At 39.6% G+C, this 18,850-nt stretch overlaps 1 protein-coding gene across 5 annotated transcripts in view; it reads right to left on the bottom strand.

Annotated features, from left to right (window-relative positions):
* PDE4D (phosphodiesterase 4D) overlaps positions 1 to 18,850 on the bottom strand; it is a 658,809-nt gene that overhangs the window by 270,189 nt on the left and 369,770 nt on the right. Inside the window, exon 1 of one of the 5 annotated variants that reach the window (XM_053657208.1) lies at positions 13,843 to 17,505. The exons of the other annotated variants lie outside the window; for them this stretch is intronic. Within the exon in view, the coding sequence (XP_053513183.1) occupies positions 13,843 to 13,904 (62 nt within the window). The 5' untranslated portion in view covers positions 13,905 to 17,505. Of the gene's footprint in view, positions 1 to 13,842; positions 17,506 to 18,850 lie in introns of those variants that run through there. 5 annotated transcript variants of the gene reach the window in all.

An 18,850-nucleotide genomic window follows, 5' to 3' on the forward strand; every position in this document is an offset into this window, starting at 1 on the left:
TGCAGGGTCACTGTAGGTTCTATCAGAGAACGGTGAGTCATCATTTCCCCCTAAGTTCTGCAACAACATGGAAAAACCACTACCACACTCGCCTGTGTTGGAGAAATAAACCAGGAAGCAAACTGCCTTCCATTTCCTTAGAGATCATTTTTGAGAACATTTGTCACCAACTATTGCTTGACATGACTGAAAGCAGAAGAAATGGCTGTCCAGAATTTCAGCTTACCCTGAGGAAATGCCTAAGAGTTTTTAGACTGCATAAAATAACTTATTGTGGGAACTTAATGCTGATCTTCGATTCCTAGCACGAGGAGAGACCTAAGTAGAAGCTATTCTTTGGGATGGCCTGTTTCACTAAAAATCATTTAAAGGAATGAAGGGTAAAAAACCCTTTTGTGTGAGGGATCATTTCAGCCATGCTAATGCCTGTGTTTGAGCCAGCCGTACATTGCACAACTACTACAGGGGGAACCATATACACAAATCTCGGTGCGAACTGTGTCTTTGCAGTTATACAAAACCCTATCTTTCTGTTTCCCAAATGATGAGATCATGGAACTCTATTTTCCATCTTTAAATAGATGCCAAAGGCTCATGCTGAAGCACCAAGGCTAACACACTGGGCTATACAGGGAAAGCAGTATCACATAGTGGTTGGAAACACCACGGGGCCAGAGTGGCAAGGTCTAAATGCCAACTTGGGCTTGTACTCCAGTCCTATGGCTTCACCTGCTCACTTGTCCAGTGGCTATAATTGGGGGTGGCTGGGAGAACTGTGTCAAGTGTAGGTAAAATGCGGAGAACAGTTTTCAGCTCGTAGTCAAGGACTCAAATAAATGTTAACTGTTATTTAAAAAGACAGTGTCTTTTGTTCAACTTCTAGAATTCTGGAATGAATAAAAAAATGACCACACCTGTATTATTATGATTCCGCTATCATGTTTCTAGGAGGAAACATTTTCTGTGTGCCCTTTCAGGCCAAGGATGAGAAACAGTTTAACTGGATGCTTTTGGAGAAAATGAAAAGCAGAGTTTTGTGGCTGTCCTTCAGAGTGTCAGACGATGGTTGTGGTAGTTGCTTCCACTGGATCCTTCCCCATTAGTTATCAGTGAAGGTTAATAGAAACCCAGAAACCTTCCGATGTTGGTGGAAAGTGGTAGGCATTCCAAAAATGAATGTGAGCAAGAAAGTACCAAAATAATAGTGTCTCCTCTGTGCCCTTTTTTGTTCAGGTGGCACTGAGATCATGGGAAAGGGTCACTGAGCCCCCTGCAGACCTTATCGGGGGGACCCGGTGTCCACACAAAGCCCTTCTGTAAGGAACGTGGTTCATGCGCCTGGAATGAAAGCCCCATGTGGCCAGCTTTTCTTGTTTTCTTTGTAAAGAGAAATTTAAAATTACATGAAAGATCTCATTTTAAATGTTGATGCTAATTCAAAATTAAAAAAAAAACTGTCTGGTCAACACAGTGAAACCAACAAAGTGGTGGTGGGGGTGATGACTATGCTGCCAGATTTTTTTTTTAATTTTTAAAAATATTTATTTATTTATCTTTAGATGGGAAGGAGAGAGGGAGAGAAACATCAATGTATGGTTGCCTCTAGTGCATCCCCTGCTGGGAACTGGCCTGCAGGGAACTGGCTTGCAACCCAGGCATGTGCCCTGACTGGGAATTGAACTGCGATCCTCTGGTTCACAGACCTGCGCTCAATCCACTGAGCTATACCAGCCAGGGCCCTGCCAGATTTTTTAAACCCCTGTTTAGGGCTCATTTTCTGGTTTATTAATCTCAAAGAAACTCCTTTATGCAGAGTGCCTAATGCAACAGTGGACTTATACGAGGTATCTATATTTTAATAGTAATAAATAACAGTAACAGCCCAATGGGATAAATTTCAAATGGTAAACACACCAAGCCTTTAACAAGAAAATTTTTGGAGAATAAATTGTAATGAAATGGCAAGTTCCTATTCCATCCATGCATAAAACCAGGCTTATTGCACTTGCTGTATTTAGAAAAAAAAAACTTCATTGTTACTCTTTAGCTAATTGTTAACCAAAGTCTGAGTCACTAGTTGAATGACTAATTTGGTTATTTAAAACAGCTCTTGCATTTACTCAACACCTACTATCTACTTATATTTTTTCCCCACTTGGTTCTTTATATTTTCTCTTCCAATATTCAAAACAACTCTTTAAGTTGCTTGTAATCATTCCTTGCTTTGTAGCTGTAAATTGATGTTTGAAGAGGTCACGCCTGGCACCTTTGAACCATGCTCTTTTTTTATACAATGAATGTTGATGTTGCGAAGTATTAATTCAGGAACTGGTACCATTAGAAATCAGGAACACACACACACACACACACACACACACACACACACACACACACACACTAGGATTTGAAAGCTAGGTGAAATTCACTAGGCTGGACAGGGCCAGTTGCCATATGACAATGAAAGGAAAGAATGTTGCGTTGATGAATAGAACCTTTTTTCACCTTAATTTGAATCATAATGTATCATTTTTAGGCATTATATGTGCCTTGTATAGTACCTGCCTTAACAGGGATCTCACACTTCCTTAAATCTACCACAAAACTCAACACAGAGTTGGGAGTGTATTTACATGTAAGCAGGTAGCTTAACCTTTCATATTTCTCTACAGGGGTGACGATAGTCTGATGGTTTTGCAGTGGGAAGGGTCAACAGAGATTAGGGGAAGATAAGGGATAGCAAAATCTGTCTTGATTTCAGAGAAAGTTAAGAGTAGAAAATTAAAAATAAAGTCAGTTTAAATATTTCCATGACAGCTTCAGCGTTCACAGTGTACAAAGGAACCTACCAACACTTTGATGTTTGGTAAGTGTAACAAATGTAAAATGTGTAACATTCCACAAGTGTAAAGTGTGTCCTTCCAAGCAATAGCAACTGTAATTTTGATATAATCAGCTAATCCCATTTATAAATCCCAAATGATTAAGTACTGTCCATTTGGAGTAGCATCACAGACTTAGGAAGATGGATGAGTGAAACTTGCTCCAGGGAGTTTACAATAAAAAGAGACATGTGCCCATGAAAAACACAGCACTGTGTTTAATTCACTTCCTAGGTCTTACTGTATATGAGATTTTGGTGTTCTTCACTGTGGATCTCCCCCAGTGGAGTGGAATTCCAATGAGCACAGGAGTTGCCTGGCTTACAGTCTTAGGAGCCTCCCACCTAGAACCATACTTGGCCCACAGGGACACTCAGTAAATACTGGGCAAATGGATGAGTGAATGATGGACACAGATGATGAACTGTATGATAAGAAAGTGAAGGGAAAATGTCCTTGTGGTTGGAATAGTCAGGGAAGATTCAGGGAGAGAGAGGATTCTAAATACGGGGCTTGAAAGCTGGCAGAAAAGAGGCCTTATGAAGAATGGCATGGGCCAAAGGGACAGGCGAGGCCTAAGAAGTGTGTGCAGCAGTGTAGAGTGTCATTCCCTCAGTAAATCCTGCTGAAGAGAATTGGGATTGTATGAAGAAAAACTTGGAACCAAAATGGAATGGGCTCCCTGTGGTTGCGGGGAGAGGAGTATGTGGGAGGAGAGACAGGAAGCTCTGGGTAGAAGACCTCGCGGTGGACACGTGGACAACCAGGTCCGAGGGGTGGGCGGGACTTTTAAATTTCCTCTGTCCCTGGGATTCCAGGCCTTGTCGTTGAAATGAACTTAGGAGAACTTAAAATCCTTGAATTAGTCACAGAGAGAACTTTGCCTGTTTCTTCCTAACTCAAGAGAAAGCGCAATTAACCACAAGGGGCCTTTCATCTTTTATTTGATGAGATCACATTTCAGCTGGTAGGGAAACCACTGCTTTTCCACGCAGCTGTGGAAATGGCAACTGAGAGTGACAGTTTAAGAAACATTTTCTACGGGTTTCAGAGGACAATCTGTTTGTTTTGAAGGTTTATAATATGATAATGTCTTTTAAAACTCATTTTAATTAAACAGCTTGTAGAAAAATACCTTTAAATCTCACCTGATAGAATTGCTTATTTTAAATGGTAGTCTACCAAGAACTTCAAGAAAACACGTGACTGTACATTGGATTTTGTGATAAATTCAATGAATTTGCTTTATACTTATCAAGATCATTTTGATGTTACATCTTCAAAAATAATAATAGTTTTGTTTACATTTTCAACATACAGGACAAAAATTAAGGCTTGATTTAAAAGACTTGGGTACACATGCAGATGAAATTAACCCAGTGTCCCCGACCCTCACGTGTGGGGGGAGGTAGTATGGGTGCCCATGTCCTCCACCAAGCAGCCACCTCTCAGACCTGCAGACCTCTCTTCCTGCTTCTAAGGGGTTTTTTTGTTTGTTTGTTTCTAACCTACAAGTCTCTACCTAATGGCTATTTCTGGCCATAGTTACATGCTTGTCCCAGAAAAAAATAAACCAAAAGTGGGGGATCATTAGTAATCCCCAGAAACAGGTGCTAGATGGTGGAATTGGTGGGTAAGTGTTCCAGCTTCCTCATCCCACGGATGGCATAACTCTGAGGAGTGTTCCACACACAACGTCTTGCCAAGTGGGATTCAGCTCCATTCCTCACTGAGGCAACTGGCTTGATGGTGGACGGTTCGTGTGCTCCCATTCCTTGCCTTACTTCCCCACCCCTTTACTCGTGCCTCGTGAACTTTCTAAGTAAACTACTTGTACTTGCTGTCTCGGGGTTTACTTCTGTGGGACTCCAAACCAACGGCTGCCTCTTTTACTACTTTGTGTCTTACCAAAGACAACTTTTGACTGGGACTTGGAAACTATAAGTAAAAGCTGATTAAAGCAAGATGACTACATTTGTTTGTTCTTTGTCAAACACTGCAATGTTACTATTTTACTTTAATAAGTTGTCAAGTTTTCTCAAGTCTCTCCTTTCTTTCTCTGTAGCCCTGTTCTTTGTCGTTTGGCTTTTTCAGTCTCTGGTACACACACAATCCAGGAGGCCATGGGTAGGTCAGTGAGAAACATTAAAAAATCACAGACATATATCACAGATTCACAGTGTTTCCCATATGAAAAAAAAACACACCTTATTATTTGCATTTGTTAAGGGTCATATGGGTCATCATATGTTGTCAACCAAATGTGTATTTTCCAGAAGAAATGGAAATGTTAATTTATTTACCGGGGCCAAAATTGGTATTGCTCTGAATCAGTGTGTTTCCTGATAGTGTGAACCACCACATGAAAACACACAGAGTCCTACATGTGTGTACATGTTTGAAATAGATCCATAATAATCTGAATACACTAACAGTATTGTCAGTCAATCAACAATAAATGCTAAATTCAGAGTTCATGTCTTAGTTCCATCCATATCCCTTTTCAAACAAGGTTTGATTGTCTTAAGTGAAAAATAAAAACCTGAAGCTACCATGGGTTCGTATTAGGTGGGTCATTAGTTAGCACTATTTAAAAGCCAGGTTTGACAGAGCAGTTCTTGGATCTCCGATTATCGCAACAAGCATTTTAACTTGGGAAGAGGACAAGGACAGATTCTTTTTCAAATGTCTGAGACCAGTAAATGACCTTTCTGACTTGTTTTCTTCCCAAATCCTTAGGAAGGAAAAGCCCACTGTGAAATGGTGAGGAAGGGGGAGGAGAGGGAAATAGAATTTGGTGGGATTTTGACCTCCTTTCTGCTGAGTAGAAATAGGAAGGCGTTTAGAGGAGGTTTGAATGAGACGGAGGAAGAGAGCGAGGCTGGAGAGAGAGTGGGGGGATAGAGAGACTAAATTAGAGAACAAATAAAGGTTAAAAGATTTCAGACCTTTAAGAATCATGTAAATATTTCATCTAAGATGCACAGAGATAGTGGCACATCTCCCACGTCACGAACACCTGCAGCTTCAGAGCTACGGGACTTTGCAGTCAAAAAGGCATACTGGGGATCTGGATTGAGATTTGGAATTTGTGTAACTAAAGTTTGTGCAATTTTGAAAATGATGGTTTATGATCACGAAAACTTCTTCTTTGAACATTGGATGTATTATTTTTAATATTATAGACCTAGCTTACAGTGTTGAAAGTAGGAAAAACACTCTTGATATTGGCTGGATATGGCATTCAACACACAGGCAACAAAAGCAAAACTAAAATAAACAAGTAGGGTTACATCAAAGTAAAAAGCTCTGCACAGCAAAGGAAATGACCAACAAAATGAAAAAGCAAGCAAGTAAACGAAAGGAAATATTTGCAAGCCACATACCTGATAAGGGATTAATATCCAACATATACAAGGTACTCATACACTCAATAGCAACAAAACAAAGCACAACAATAACAAACAACCTGATTAAATGGGCAGTAAATGAATAGATATTTTTCCAAGGAAGATATACAAATGGCTAACAAATTCAAAAAAGGTCCTCAGTATCACCACCTAACAGGGGAATGCCAATTGAAGCTGCGGTGCCATACAACCTCATACCTGTTAGGATGGCTTTTACCTAAAGGTGAGATAATGAATGAGCGTTGGCAAGTGCTGGAGAAGCAAACCCTTGTACATTATTGGTAGGAATGTAAATTGGTGCAGCCATTACGGAAAACAGTATGGAGGTTCCTCAAAAAATACAATTGCCATATGACCCAATAATTTCACAACTGGGTATATAACCAAAGGAAACGAAATCACTATCTTGAAGAGATATCGGTGCCCCCATGTGCGCTGCAGCACTGTTCACAATAGCCAAGATATGTAGACAACCTAAATGTCTCCTGACAGATGAACAGATAAAGAAATGTGGTACATTGGCTCCATGAAATACTATTCAGCTATGAAAAAGAAGGACTTCCTGCCATTTGCAGCAACATTGATGAACTCGGAGAGCATCGTGCTAAGTGAATTAAGCCAAAGAGAGAAAAACACATACTGTGTAATCACACTTACATGTGGAATATATTAAAAACGTCAAACTTATGAAAGCAGAGAGTAGAAGAACAGTTTCCAGGAGCCAGGGAGAGTGGGGGACATGGGGGGATGTTGGTCAAAGGGCACAGACTTTCAGGTACAGGATGAATGGGTTCTGGAGACCTAATGCACAGCATGGTGACTATAGTGGATAATGTTGTACTGTAAACTTGAAAGCTGCTAAGAGAGTAAACCTTAAGTGATCTTACCACCCACACCAAAACAAAAATGGTAACTAGGCGAATGGATGGATGTGTTTGTTAAATTGATTGTGCACAGGTGTATTGACTGGATGCATTCATTACATTTGACAGTGTACAGTTATATCGAGCCATTACACCAAACACCTTACATATAAAATTTTCATTTGCAAATTATACTTCAATAAAGATGGAAAAAAAGATGATCATGTTCCAGAGCAAGTGAGCATAGGTATATTTTGGGTTAGAAATGGGGAAGAAGGAACTGTATAAAAGATTAGATATCTAAGCAGATTGAAACATCATAAAGCTCAGAGTAAACTTCCATTCTGCTGCTGATTTGTATATAAACTATACTCAACTGGGCAGGAGGAGGAGTGGGGAAATCATTGCAACTTATATGGAAGAGGAAAAGGTTAGATCCAGTTAATTTTTAAAAACTACCTATGAACCGACCCTCAGACCCAGCCCTGCCTAATGAATTCTGGAATGTGGTTAATGTCAGTTCCAGTTGTGAACGGAGGAAGCAATCTTCATCCAACTGAATTGATCATGGCTGTGACACTTGGCGTGGTGACGGGACTGAAGTAAACAGATGCCATAACCAGCAGTGGACACCTGTCTTTTTCAGCTCTATGAAAACACCTGCTACTTTACACGTGAGCAGAGGTAGAGGACTGAGAAGACCTGTCTTTAGACACAACTTCGAAACTTGACACCAGGTTCAAGTGCTGCCATCCTGTCTCAGTGGAGTATTGCCAAACCTCCTCCAGGGATCGAAACTGTGGTCACTCAAGAAATGTTGGTCACGGCCTCAGTGCTACAGGACAGGCACACACCATTCCCGCAGCTGCCAACCTAGGCTGGTAATTTGAGACCTAGCAGCTGGTGACATTCTCTCTTCTCATACCAGCTGCCTCCAGCAAGCCAGTCAGTAGACATCTGAGCCAAAGAAATTGTTTCTTGCATTTGCCTAAACTTTGAGAGCACCCACTGGCTTGCTGGGCAGCAGTTGGCAAGAAGGGAGGACTCCCCAGTCAGGAAGGCTTCCAGAGGACCCGTTCTTGCCCCTTAGAAGCAGCTGCATTCATACCACTCCCGAGAGGCCTGTGTGCAGCTATTATCTACCTTCCTTATTCAGTGGGAGGGAGGCCAGTTAATGATTTTTTTTTACCTCTACCAATTCATATGTTACTAAACATAGAAGGTAGCAACTAGGCAGGGGACCAGCAGGCTTCCCCAAATAGCCTTTTCATTAAAAGGAGATGTTTTTAAGGTTATTCCTACTTTCCATCTCTGCAGCATAACACGACACCCCAATTGCTGGCATATGAGTCCAACAAAAAGGCCACAGCCCCTTTGGGCACACAGAGTCAATTTATGGTGGACTTCATCTGTTTTATTTTAATATTCATAAACAACTTAAGACCTTGGCTCACCAGGCACAGGCAGTGAATTAGCAGAAAGACACAGTGCGAGGACAATGGGGACACGGGCGAGAGAAGGGCAGGAGATGTGTTGCTCATAGGCAATAAAAAGCTCTGAAGCCCAAAGCATTTCCCCTCAGCTTTTTCCACGTAGGTCCCTTGAGGTTGTGCAGCTGGATATTCTCAGAGCTGAGAGCAAACTGGCTCCTGACAAACGATTCATTCTACCTCCTGACATCTCCAGACTATAATGCCGGCTGATTTAAGTGCTCAGCTATTCCTCAGACTAAAGCAGAGGTCTGTCTCAGGTGTTCAGCTGTAGAACCTAGGAAGGCACCAAGCTTAAAGAATTTAAGAAATTATGCTTATCGCTGATCTTACTTCCTCCTCGAAAGACAGTTCCCCTTTTTTATGTAAAATAGGACTAATTGAGAGTAATTGAATCTTGACAAGTGACAGAGAGAGGGAAGATTTCCTTCATTAACCATTGAGTGATACATACCTTGAGAAGAAATGTATAGCAAATATTTGAGTATAAGCCACAGTTTCTTCCTACCTAGGGTGCATTGGAGGCATGTCAATAAATGTCACATGGTTTTGACAAACCTAGTGAATTGTTTCAAATGCTCTTCTCTGTCAGACTAGTGGAAGTTTTAGACTAAAAAATAGTAAAAATAACAAATATAGCATTCAGCCATTACTCAACTCCATACATGGTCCACATTTTACAGATGAGAAAACAGGTATGGTATAGTTGGAAACATGCTTAGGCCACATAGCTAGAGACACCTACCTATTAACTGGAGAGATTAGGAGACTAAATATTTTTTGACCTGTAGTAATTAATTAATTAAAATCACAAAGTTCTCAGCATGCTCTTTAATTTTAAAAAAAAATTTTATTTACTTATCTTTAGAGGGGAAGGGAAGGAGAGAAGGAGAGAAATATCAATGTATGGTTGCCCCTCGTGTGTCCCCTGCTGGGAACTGGCCTGCAACCCAGGCATGTGCCCCGACTGGGAATTGAACCACGATCCTTTTGTTTGCAGGCCCGAGCTCAATCCACTGAGCTACACCAGCCAGGGTGTATTCTCTTTAATTTTTGAAAGAAAAGATGTCCATTTCATGAGGGGCAGTTACTCATACCAAACAGGGTGGGGCAAAAGTAGTTTTACAGTTGTGGGTATGTGAGACACAGGGTTTATTCTTATATGGATATTTATTAATTATTATATTATTTACTCATATGACAACTGCAAACCTACTCTTGCCCCATCCTGTATAAGCAAGAGAGTTAAGTTGAAATCACACGCATGAGAAAGTCACCACGAGAAGACAAAGTGGAGACACGGACTGTCATCAAAGCGGTGCAGCAAGTACATTTACAGATTAAAATGCATGGAAAGAGAAAACATAAAGAACAAGAAAACGTTAATTGTTTTATAGTGCTAGAATGACAGACAAAAAAGGTCACTTCTTGTTTCACAATTTTCAGATACATTGTTATTGTGATTATATTCTTTTTATAATCAACAACAGTGTATTAAAGAAATAAACTATGAAGCCCAGCCTCTTTCTACATAGGATGGAAGCTGTCGTCCTAAAGTTTTAGCCCAATCTATATGCAGACTAGTTTTTATGATCTATTATCTTCACTCTTGGAGTTGGGAAACTTTTGTCCTTTGTTTTCAGAATGGGGAAGAATATAACCTTCATGTCCATTTTGGGCAGTCATTAGTGAAGACAACACACAGGAAAAAGATCATGTATGGTCATCTATGGAGGGTATTTATTAAAAAATCAAAGTCTCTGACTTTGCTTAGAATCTGTTTCAAAATGCTTAGAATCTGATAAAAGACAAGTTAAATTCAACTGTAGAACTGATATTCAGTCTGCAGAGACCCCAGATTGATTTCAAATATGGGAGAATATATATGTATGTATCTATTTTTCCCCAGAAGCCTTTCTTCTCCCCCATTAAAAATACATATCATTGCCCTGTCCAGGTGGCCCAGTTCAATGGAGCATCGTCTTGTTCACCAAAAGGTTGCAGGTTTGATTCCTGGTCAAAGAAACGACCTAGGTTATAGGTTTGGTCCCCGGATAGGGTGTATGCAGGAGGCAACTGATTGATGTTTCTCTCACGTCAATGTTTCTCTTTCTCTCTCTCTCTCTCCCCCTTCCTCTGTCTCTAAATTTAATAAACATATCCTTGAGCGAGGATTTAAAAAAACACATATCATTTTGCCAAGGGAAATTAAAGGAAATGATTTGAGGTTGATTCAAAACTGAATATTTGAATTCTAATTTGGTTCTAAAGTCAGAAAAATATTCCATCCACCCTTCTGGTATAATACTTTTAAAGGAAACAGAATCCATCGTGCATGAAAAACTAATCTCTGGCCTTTACTGGTGATTCTACCTATTGAAAAGAGTTTGAAACACTGAGTTGTGGAGAGGAAACAGACATTTGATCACAGTCTCTGACTTCAGCTCAGCTGACAGTAGTTTCCCGTCGTTGGGGAGAACACCATGGAGGCATGACGTGGTTAGGGCTGGTTTTAGACCAGTCCTATGCAGACTTCAGTGACAACTGTGCTTTTTTTTTTGCATGAGTAAAATATCAACCAAGTATGAATAAAAAGATGTTACTAATATTTTTGAGGTTATCTGTAATTACAGTACCTGATCTAGTTTTGACTATTATACAGGGTCCAGCAGAAGTAAGGCCTGCTTGAGTGTGGTTGGTGGGGTGATAATATGGGTGCAATAATTTATAGTGTTAATCTGAACATCTCACCTGAAATGCCATATGGTGCACTTGAGTGTGATACTGTTATGTTACACAATTACATGCTTATGATTTTGTAATTAAAAAGGGGTATTATTTTTTCTGGATATTGTATTTACCAACTATGTATTTTATTCATTTGTAATATTTGTACAAGAACAGTTAAAATTCTGCTGAAAGAGCAATAAAATATTCTATTCTGAAATTCTTTGTACAAATATATAGTAATATAATTTTTTAGTGACTAAAATTTCCATATCACGAAGAATTTTGGAAATGTATTTTTCCAAATGTAGGTTAGATGCCTTCTAAAATGACTTAAGTCAATTCTTCAGGAACCAAGAGAAACACCAAAAAGTACAATAAAATAAAACTCCCTACATGATTTCTAAATCAATGAAGCAAAACCATTGTTAAGGTTCAATGGAGAAGCCACCGTGCCCACAGCCACCAATGCTCAGATGGTCTTGGTAACATCCCCCGCCCCATCTCACTGAGATCTCATGTTCTTGAATTCCGCGATAGCCAGAATTCCAAGTGCTAAAGTGAGTGAGAGTGTGTGTGTGTGTGTGTGTGTGTGTGTGTGTTCATGAAAACTCACTTATTGGGGGTGATAAGGTCGGAGAATTACTAACTGAGCAACCTAAATGAATTAATACATATAGAGCACTTAGAATACAGACTGGCACTCTTCCTGAAAACAATACATGCTATCAAAAAGACATTGTCTGTCTATTAAAATATAAAACATTATTTGTTTTCAGACATTACAAACACTCGAATAAGTATAAGCTATTATTTATGAAAAACTTTTATACAGGGGAAAAATAGGGTAAACTATTTTTAACCATAACAACTTAGTCAATTTTAACTTAAAAGCATTAACTTATAATTATACTTATTTGATATAATTTGTTATCTACATTTTATCTCCAGCAATCTCATAACACTTTTTAAATTTGTTGTTCTGTTACAGTTTCCCAGTTTTTCCCAGTTGCTCTCTCCTGCCCCGCCCACCACCCACTCCCACAGTCAATCCCCACCCCATTGTCCATGTCCCTGGGTCACTTGTACTTGTTCTTTAACTAGTCCTTTCCCTTCTTTCTTTCCTTACCCCCTCCTACCTCCTCTCTGGTCCCTATCAGCCTGTTCCTTATTTCCATGCCTCTGGTTCTGTTTTGTTCATTTGGTTTTTTTTTTATTGATTAAGTTTCACTTATAGGTGAGATCATATGGTATTTGTCTTTCACCCCCTGGCTTATTTCACTTAGCATAATGCTCCCCAGTTCTATCCATTCTGTTGCAAAAGGTAGGAGCTCCTTCTTTCTTTCTGCTGTGTAGTATTCCATTGTATGAATGTACCATAGTTTTTTGATCCACTCATTTACTGATGGGCACTTAGGCTGTTTCTAGCACATGGCTATTGTTAATTGTGCTGCTATGAACACTGGGGTGCACAGGTTCTTTTGAATTGGCGTTTCAGGATTCTTAGTTTATAATCCCACAGTGGAATCATTGGGTCAAAAAGCAGTTCCTTTTTGAGGAAATTCCATACTGTTTTCCACAGTGGCTGTACCAGTCTACTAATGAGCTAACTTTGTTATTTATCTCTTTAAAATCCAAAAACCATTTTATAAATATAGCACATTGAGATATGACAACTCTGATCTTTGAAGACTAAAAAAATGGTTCAAGATTTGATAAACAGTGCATGCTTTATCAGTAATAAATACTGGCTTTTAAAAACAGAAATTCAGCACATTTTCCCCTTTCTGATCTCCCTCCCTCCCCTCCTTTCCTCCCTTGCTGTTCTTTCCTTCCCTCCCTCCTTCCCTCCCTCCCTTTTTCTTCATTCATTCACCAAATAGTGCACCAACCAATCTAGCAACAATGATTGGTTGAAGGCTTTTGTTATTTGCATTAATACAAACCAATTAAATAGTATAGTATTTTTCACTTGATAATTTTTTTGTAGCAAATAAAATAATTTCAAGTTACTCAATTTTCAATGTCTGTTGTTCTAAAGACTCACTCCTACAGGAAAGTACTCAAGGTACTTTCCATGAACACAGGGGCCAGTGTTGTCCATATCAGTTTGACCTGATGCTAGCTGTACCTGTTCAGCCACAGTTCGTATCATACCCTCTCTCTGATTTCCCTCTAATTTGGCACCTCATGGTTATCACAACACACCTGCTCTGTTACCTAGGCTATGTCTTCTGTCTCTCTCCCTTGGAGGGCACTCCTAGTACCTGCCCCTGATCAGGGCCTTCTTCCTATGGCAGGAGTAGTATCGAATCCTCAGATCTACTGCCTGCCTGAACAAGGTATTTATGCTCAGGGTTGGAATCGGACTTTTCAAGCACAATCCCTGTGACAGCTAATATTTAAGTGTCTTAATAGGATTCACTTTGCAAAGGATTAAACAAAAACCTATTTCTTAAATCTGGCCTCTTACTCATCTTGCCTTTGTGTTCCCCCTCCTCTTTCTTCCTCTTTTTCAACAGCCTTCTTCAACATCAAGGAGAGTCTGCAATGGAAAAGTAGTCATAAAAGAGAAGCCAGAGCTTTGATCTGAAAGGACTATGGGATGAAGAGAAAAGGAGCAGTCACGCATTCTCATCTTGGTAAAGTGAAAAGGAACCTCAGAGCAGAACTGTGCCGGGAAAGGCACTTCTTTCTTCACTGTATGTGGCCTTCTTGAGTCACTGGTGGTTGCTAGCAACACAGAAGCCAGAGAATAAAATGAGAAAAAGTGCTTAGTAGAACTTGGGAAGTACAGGGAAACAGGAAGTGAGCTCCCTTGCATATTATATGACCATGTCACCAGTATCAATATTAAAAGATGATCTTCTCAAAACAGGACACACATACACACACACTAGTTTCTACTCAAGCATCATGAGACTATTTGGGCTTGAGAATGGATAAATTAATGAGACTATAGTCATATACTTTTAATTCAGGAAATCAGACTATGGCTGAAATCTCCTGCTTACATAGCAAGTAAGTAGAGTGTTAGACATAATACAATTTGAGGACATCTTCAATGATGAGAAAAGTGTTACTTCCATTGGCCACATACTTTCTCAGGGATGTTCAGACACATTATTGGTACAATAACCAGCCCAATTTTTTAGCTTGTCTTTCATACATGTGCCTAGTTTTTGGAAGAAGGCCAAAGACTACATGTTAAGGAAAATATTGCAATCATTTTTTATTGCTTCAGTTCTTATCACTCAGTAGTGCTGGAGAGAGAGGTAATTATCAACCTCCAATTGGTCCTAGAGGAACGGACCTACGCTGCTGCATGAGAACGGAGGCAACTAATGGTAACTGTGAGATGATCCTGAAGTAGCTGGTTCTCATTCTGACCAATAACCATTCAGCTCCATGAGCAGTATAGGGGCTCATATCATCCCTTTGGAAAGGCAAAGTACAAGGCAAAAAGGAGGTCACTCAAGTAGGGTTGTTGTCCTGAGTATGCCTAAGAAGCCCAATGGGCACTCCTCAGTTGATAGCCCCAGTGTTTCAGAAGGTTTGTAGCTAATGGGTCAAAACCCACGATATCTGAAATTTCTACTATCATTATGTCATGGGCTAGTTATTATTCAGTAAGTATGCACTGCCTTCACCGTCCCTCTCCCCTCACTGCCCTTCTCTCAATGATAGAGGGGCTTGGCCTTTTTATGTATTTTGACCAACAGAACGCAATTATTCTGTATAATGATCTGCCTGTTTCAACCTGAGGCCTTAAGAGTTTTGTAGTGTTTTCATTTGCCAGCCTGGGAGTTGCCAACTCTGCCATGACAAGGACAGGCCCCAGGAAACCACTGATCCAAGAAGGAAGAACATCAGGAACCAACAGGAAGGCAACCTGTAGCCCAGAGCAGAACTACCCCAGCCTCATAGCAGACCTATGAGCAAGAAACAAATGTTTATTGCTATATGCTACAGATATTTTGTGCTTGGTTGTTATGTAGCATTACTGTATCAACAGCTAACTAATACACCTCGCAATAAAAGATCAGTATAGACAGAATGTGTATTTTTTTTCTCTTGGCATCATGAAAGTTCTGACCAAGTCAACCAGCCCACAAACTTTGTATTGTATTATACCCATTCGAATTTTCCCTTGGGACCCAGCCAATTACCATTCTTCAAATCTGCCTGATAAAGAGAACAGTGCTCCCAGCCCTCTACAATTCACATCTGTCTAATCTTTACAGACAAGATTCAACTAAAATTTTTATCTTTTATGAGTAATTTCAGATTCTCTCACTTGTTCATTCCTCAGAAAAAGGCACTTCTGCCCTGGCTCGCGTGGCTCAGTGGACTGAATGCTAGCCTGTGAACAAAAAGGTTGTGAATTAAGAGGTTCATTCCCAGTCTGAGCCCATCCCTGGGTTGCAGGCCAGGTCCCCAGTTGGGGGTGTGGAAAAGGCAACTGAGCTCTCTTGCACATGGATGTTTCTCTCCCTCCCTTTCTCCCTCCTTTCTCCTCTCTCTAAAAATAAATAAGCACAATCTTTAAAAAAATTAATTAAAAAAATTAGAGAAGCACATCCTTCTCTAAACTTTATCCCTCTCCTGTTTTACTTAACACCTTCTGCAATAAATTACAGTATTTTTAGTACTGTCATATATCACTTATTGGCTAATATATTTCTTACCATCTTAAAGTACTTTAAGAACAGAAATATTTCTTTTTATTTATTTTAGTTTTATTGAGTTTACTGGGGTGGCATTGGTTAATAAAATTCTATAGGTTTCAGATTTACAGTTCAATATTATATCATCTGTGTATTGTATTTTGTGTTCATCACTCCAAGTCTGAAGTATTTCTCTTTCTTTTTAGACAGAGTAGGCTCCCCAAAAATCACTAGATACAATTTAAACACATCCTTTCCCCTCCAAATTGGCTTTTCCTTTGTATATTATACTCCATAAATGTTATCTTCATCCTGTTTGCCCAAGCCAGAAATCTGAATGATTATTGATTCCTACTTCTCTTACCTCCTTTTTAACTAAGTCCTGATTAGTCCGAATTTCTAAATGTCCATCAAATATATTCTCCTTTTTACATCTCCATCACCATTTCCCCCCAGAATTATTGCAATTGATTCTCTCTTGTTTCAACCACCTCCAGTTTTAACCTTATACAAATAAATTTCCCAAAGAGATTTTTTAAAGTGTAAATCTGATGATTCTACTTGCTGCCTTAAAATCTTTCATTGGCTCCCCACTGCAGTAGAATAAAGTATGAATTTCTTTATGACTTATTATTATCTACTCCAGTATGTCTCCAGCCCTATTTCTGATGGGTGGCCACCTTTTGCTCTATACTTAGGCAAACTGATGTTCAGCATCCCCCAAACCCACTATGATCTGTCTCCCTTATTCACAGTCATTTATTTGCACATGCTACACTGTCTACTGGACACCTGCCCTCTCCTCCCACCATCCTTCCCTTGGTTTTCTCCTTTTGTCCTCTGTATCTCAGGACAGATAACACTCTCCTTTCCCCTTATTCTGGCAAGCCTGGCTAGTGGCCCTTCTTGTGCATCTCTACAGCATCCTGAACTTACATGCTTCTCCATGGCGCTTATTACACATCACTGTAATTTCTGATTAACTTGTAGCTGACTCAGTAGGTGTCCTAAACAAGAGTCATTTCTCCTTCAGACTAGACCCTTGGTATAATTTAAATATCCACACACCTTCGTGGCCATGTACTTATGGGGTGGTGGGCATCAGCCCAAGTCCCCAGGAAGGAAACTTGACTGTCACAGCTAATCGGGGAGGCACCATTTCTGCAGCAGTGGTTGGTTAAGACATTGGCATCTGATACAATCATGACCAATAAGATCATGAAGAGAAGTCAGGGGTGGTCTGTTTGAGAAGGATTTTTCTCTACCATAAAAGAAGACATAAAGAAAAGAAGATCCTTTTTTTATTAGTCATAGTTATTTGCATTTAATACATAGGATACTGACAGACAATTTTAAGCTCATGGGGAACAATTTCAAAAGGTCATCAACTTTTTTTTTACTTTGTAATAGCTGAGCTGACCTTTATTTCCTTTCTTTTTTAAAAAATTATTCTATTGGTGTTCAATTACAGTTGTCTGCATTTTCCCCTTTCCACTCCCCCCAGCCCCAGCCGAACCCACCTCCCTCCCTTGCTTTCACCCTCCTCTTTGGTTTTGTCCATGTGTCCTTTACAGTAGTTCCTGAAAACCCTTCCCCCATTGTCCCCTCTCCTCTCCCCTCTGGTTATTGTTAGATTGTTCTTCATTTCAATGTCTCTGGTTATATTTTGTTTGCTTTTTTCATTTGTTGATTATATTCCAGTTAAAGGTGAGATATGGTATCTTGTCCCTTACCTCCTGGCTTATTTCACTTAGCATAATGCACACCAACATTTTTAAATGGCAATAAGTAAAGATGGAAAGGCCTCATTGAGTCACTGAGTCACTTGAGCTTGGTTTCTGTTATAGCTATAAGCATTCTAACACCCTTCTCTATCTTCCTCACTGCACTGATATTAATAAGAATTCATGCTTGTAGATAGGAACTGTAAAAAACCTTAGAAGTTAAAAAAAATCATAGCAGGCTGCATGGCCTTATGGATTAATGTGGTACCACACAGAGAATCAAAATCGGCTTTTGAGGAAAAGGCTTTAGAAGTCTACTAATTTATTCTCTGGGCCAGAGAAAAAAAGAAAACTGTAATAGCCCTTTGAAAAATGAGGTATGACATGAACACAGGGGCTTCACTGTACCAAATTCACAAGCCTCCAGAAATGTGACCAAATTTAGTTTCTTTTCTGTTCTACCCCGTCCTTGCTTTTTCCTTTCTCCTGCCAGCTCAGGACTTACTTCAAAAGTGGAAGAACTTAAAAGGGGAAAACTCTACCAACATAGTCACCTGAGCTTTGAACAAAGATCTGTGAAAAGGTCAAGGTGATAGTCAAACCCACAATTACATTAACCTTTTGCAGACTGGAACACTGAACAATGTGGTAGTCTCTTTGTTTATGTGGAACTTCTTACTAAAAACAGGAATTTGAAGAGCAGCAAGAAAGAGAAATCCTCTATTTTTGGTCTTTAAACCTCTAAAATAATTGGCAAGCTTAGATTCCTATGATAGGTAACTTCTTTCTACCTTCATCTTATGCATGTATTATGAAGTCCATGGCAGAGAGGACCTATCCTGTCTCTAGCCTATTAAAGAACACCAGCCTGTTACTCATCAGAAATAGAACCAACTCGTAAGGAAATGAAAGGTAATGATGGCTAATGTGGATAACTAAGATCATTGTTTGACCACATTAAAAAAAACAATGAACAATTAAACGTTGCTAATTTGTATACTTAGGGACAGTTGTAAAATGAGATGATTTGCATAAGGTAGAAATGACCTCTTTCTTGAGATTTTAGTAGAAGTATACAGATCCATCTTAG

Source organism: Artibeus jamaicensis, unplaced genomic scaffold (assembly GCF_021234435.1).
Source record: "Artibeus jamaicensis isolate MK-2021 breed Jamaican fruit bat unplaced genomic scaffold, CSHL_Jam_final scaffold_369, whole genome shotgun sequence".
NCBI lineage: Eukaryota > Metazoa > Chordata > Mammalia > Chiroptera > Phyllostomidae > Artibeus > Artibeus jamaicensis.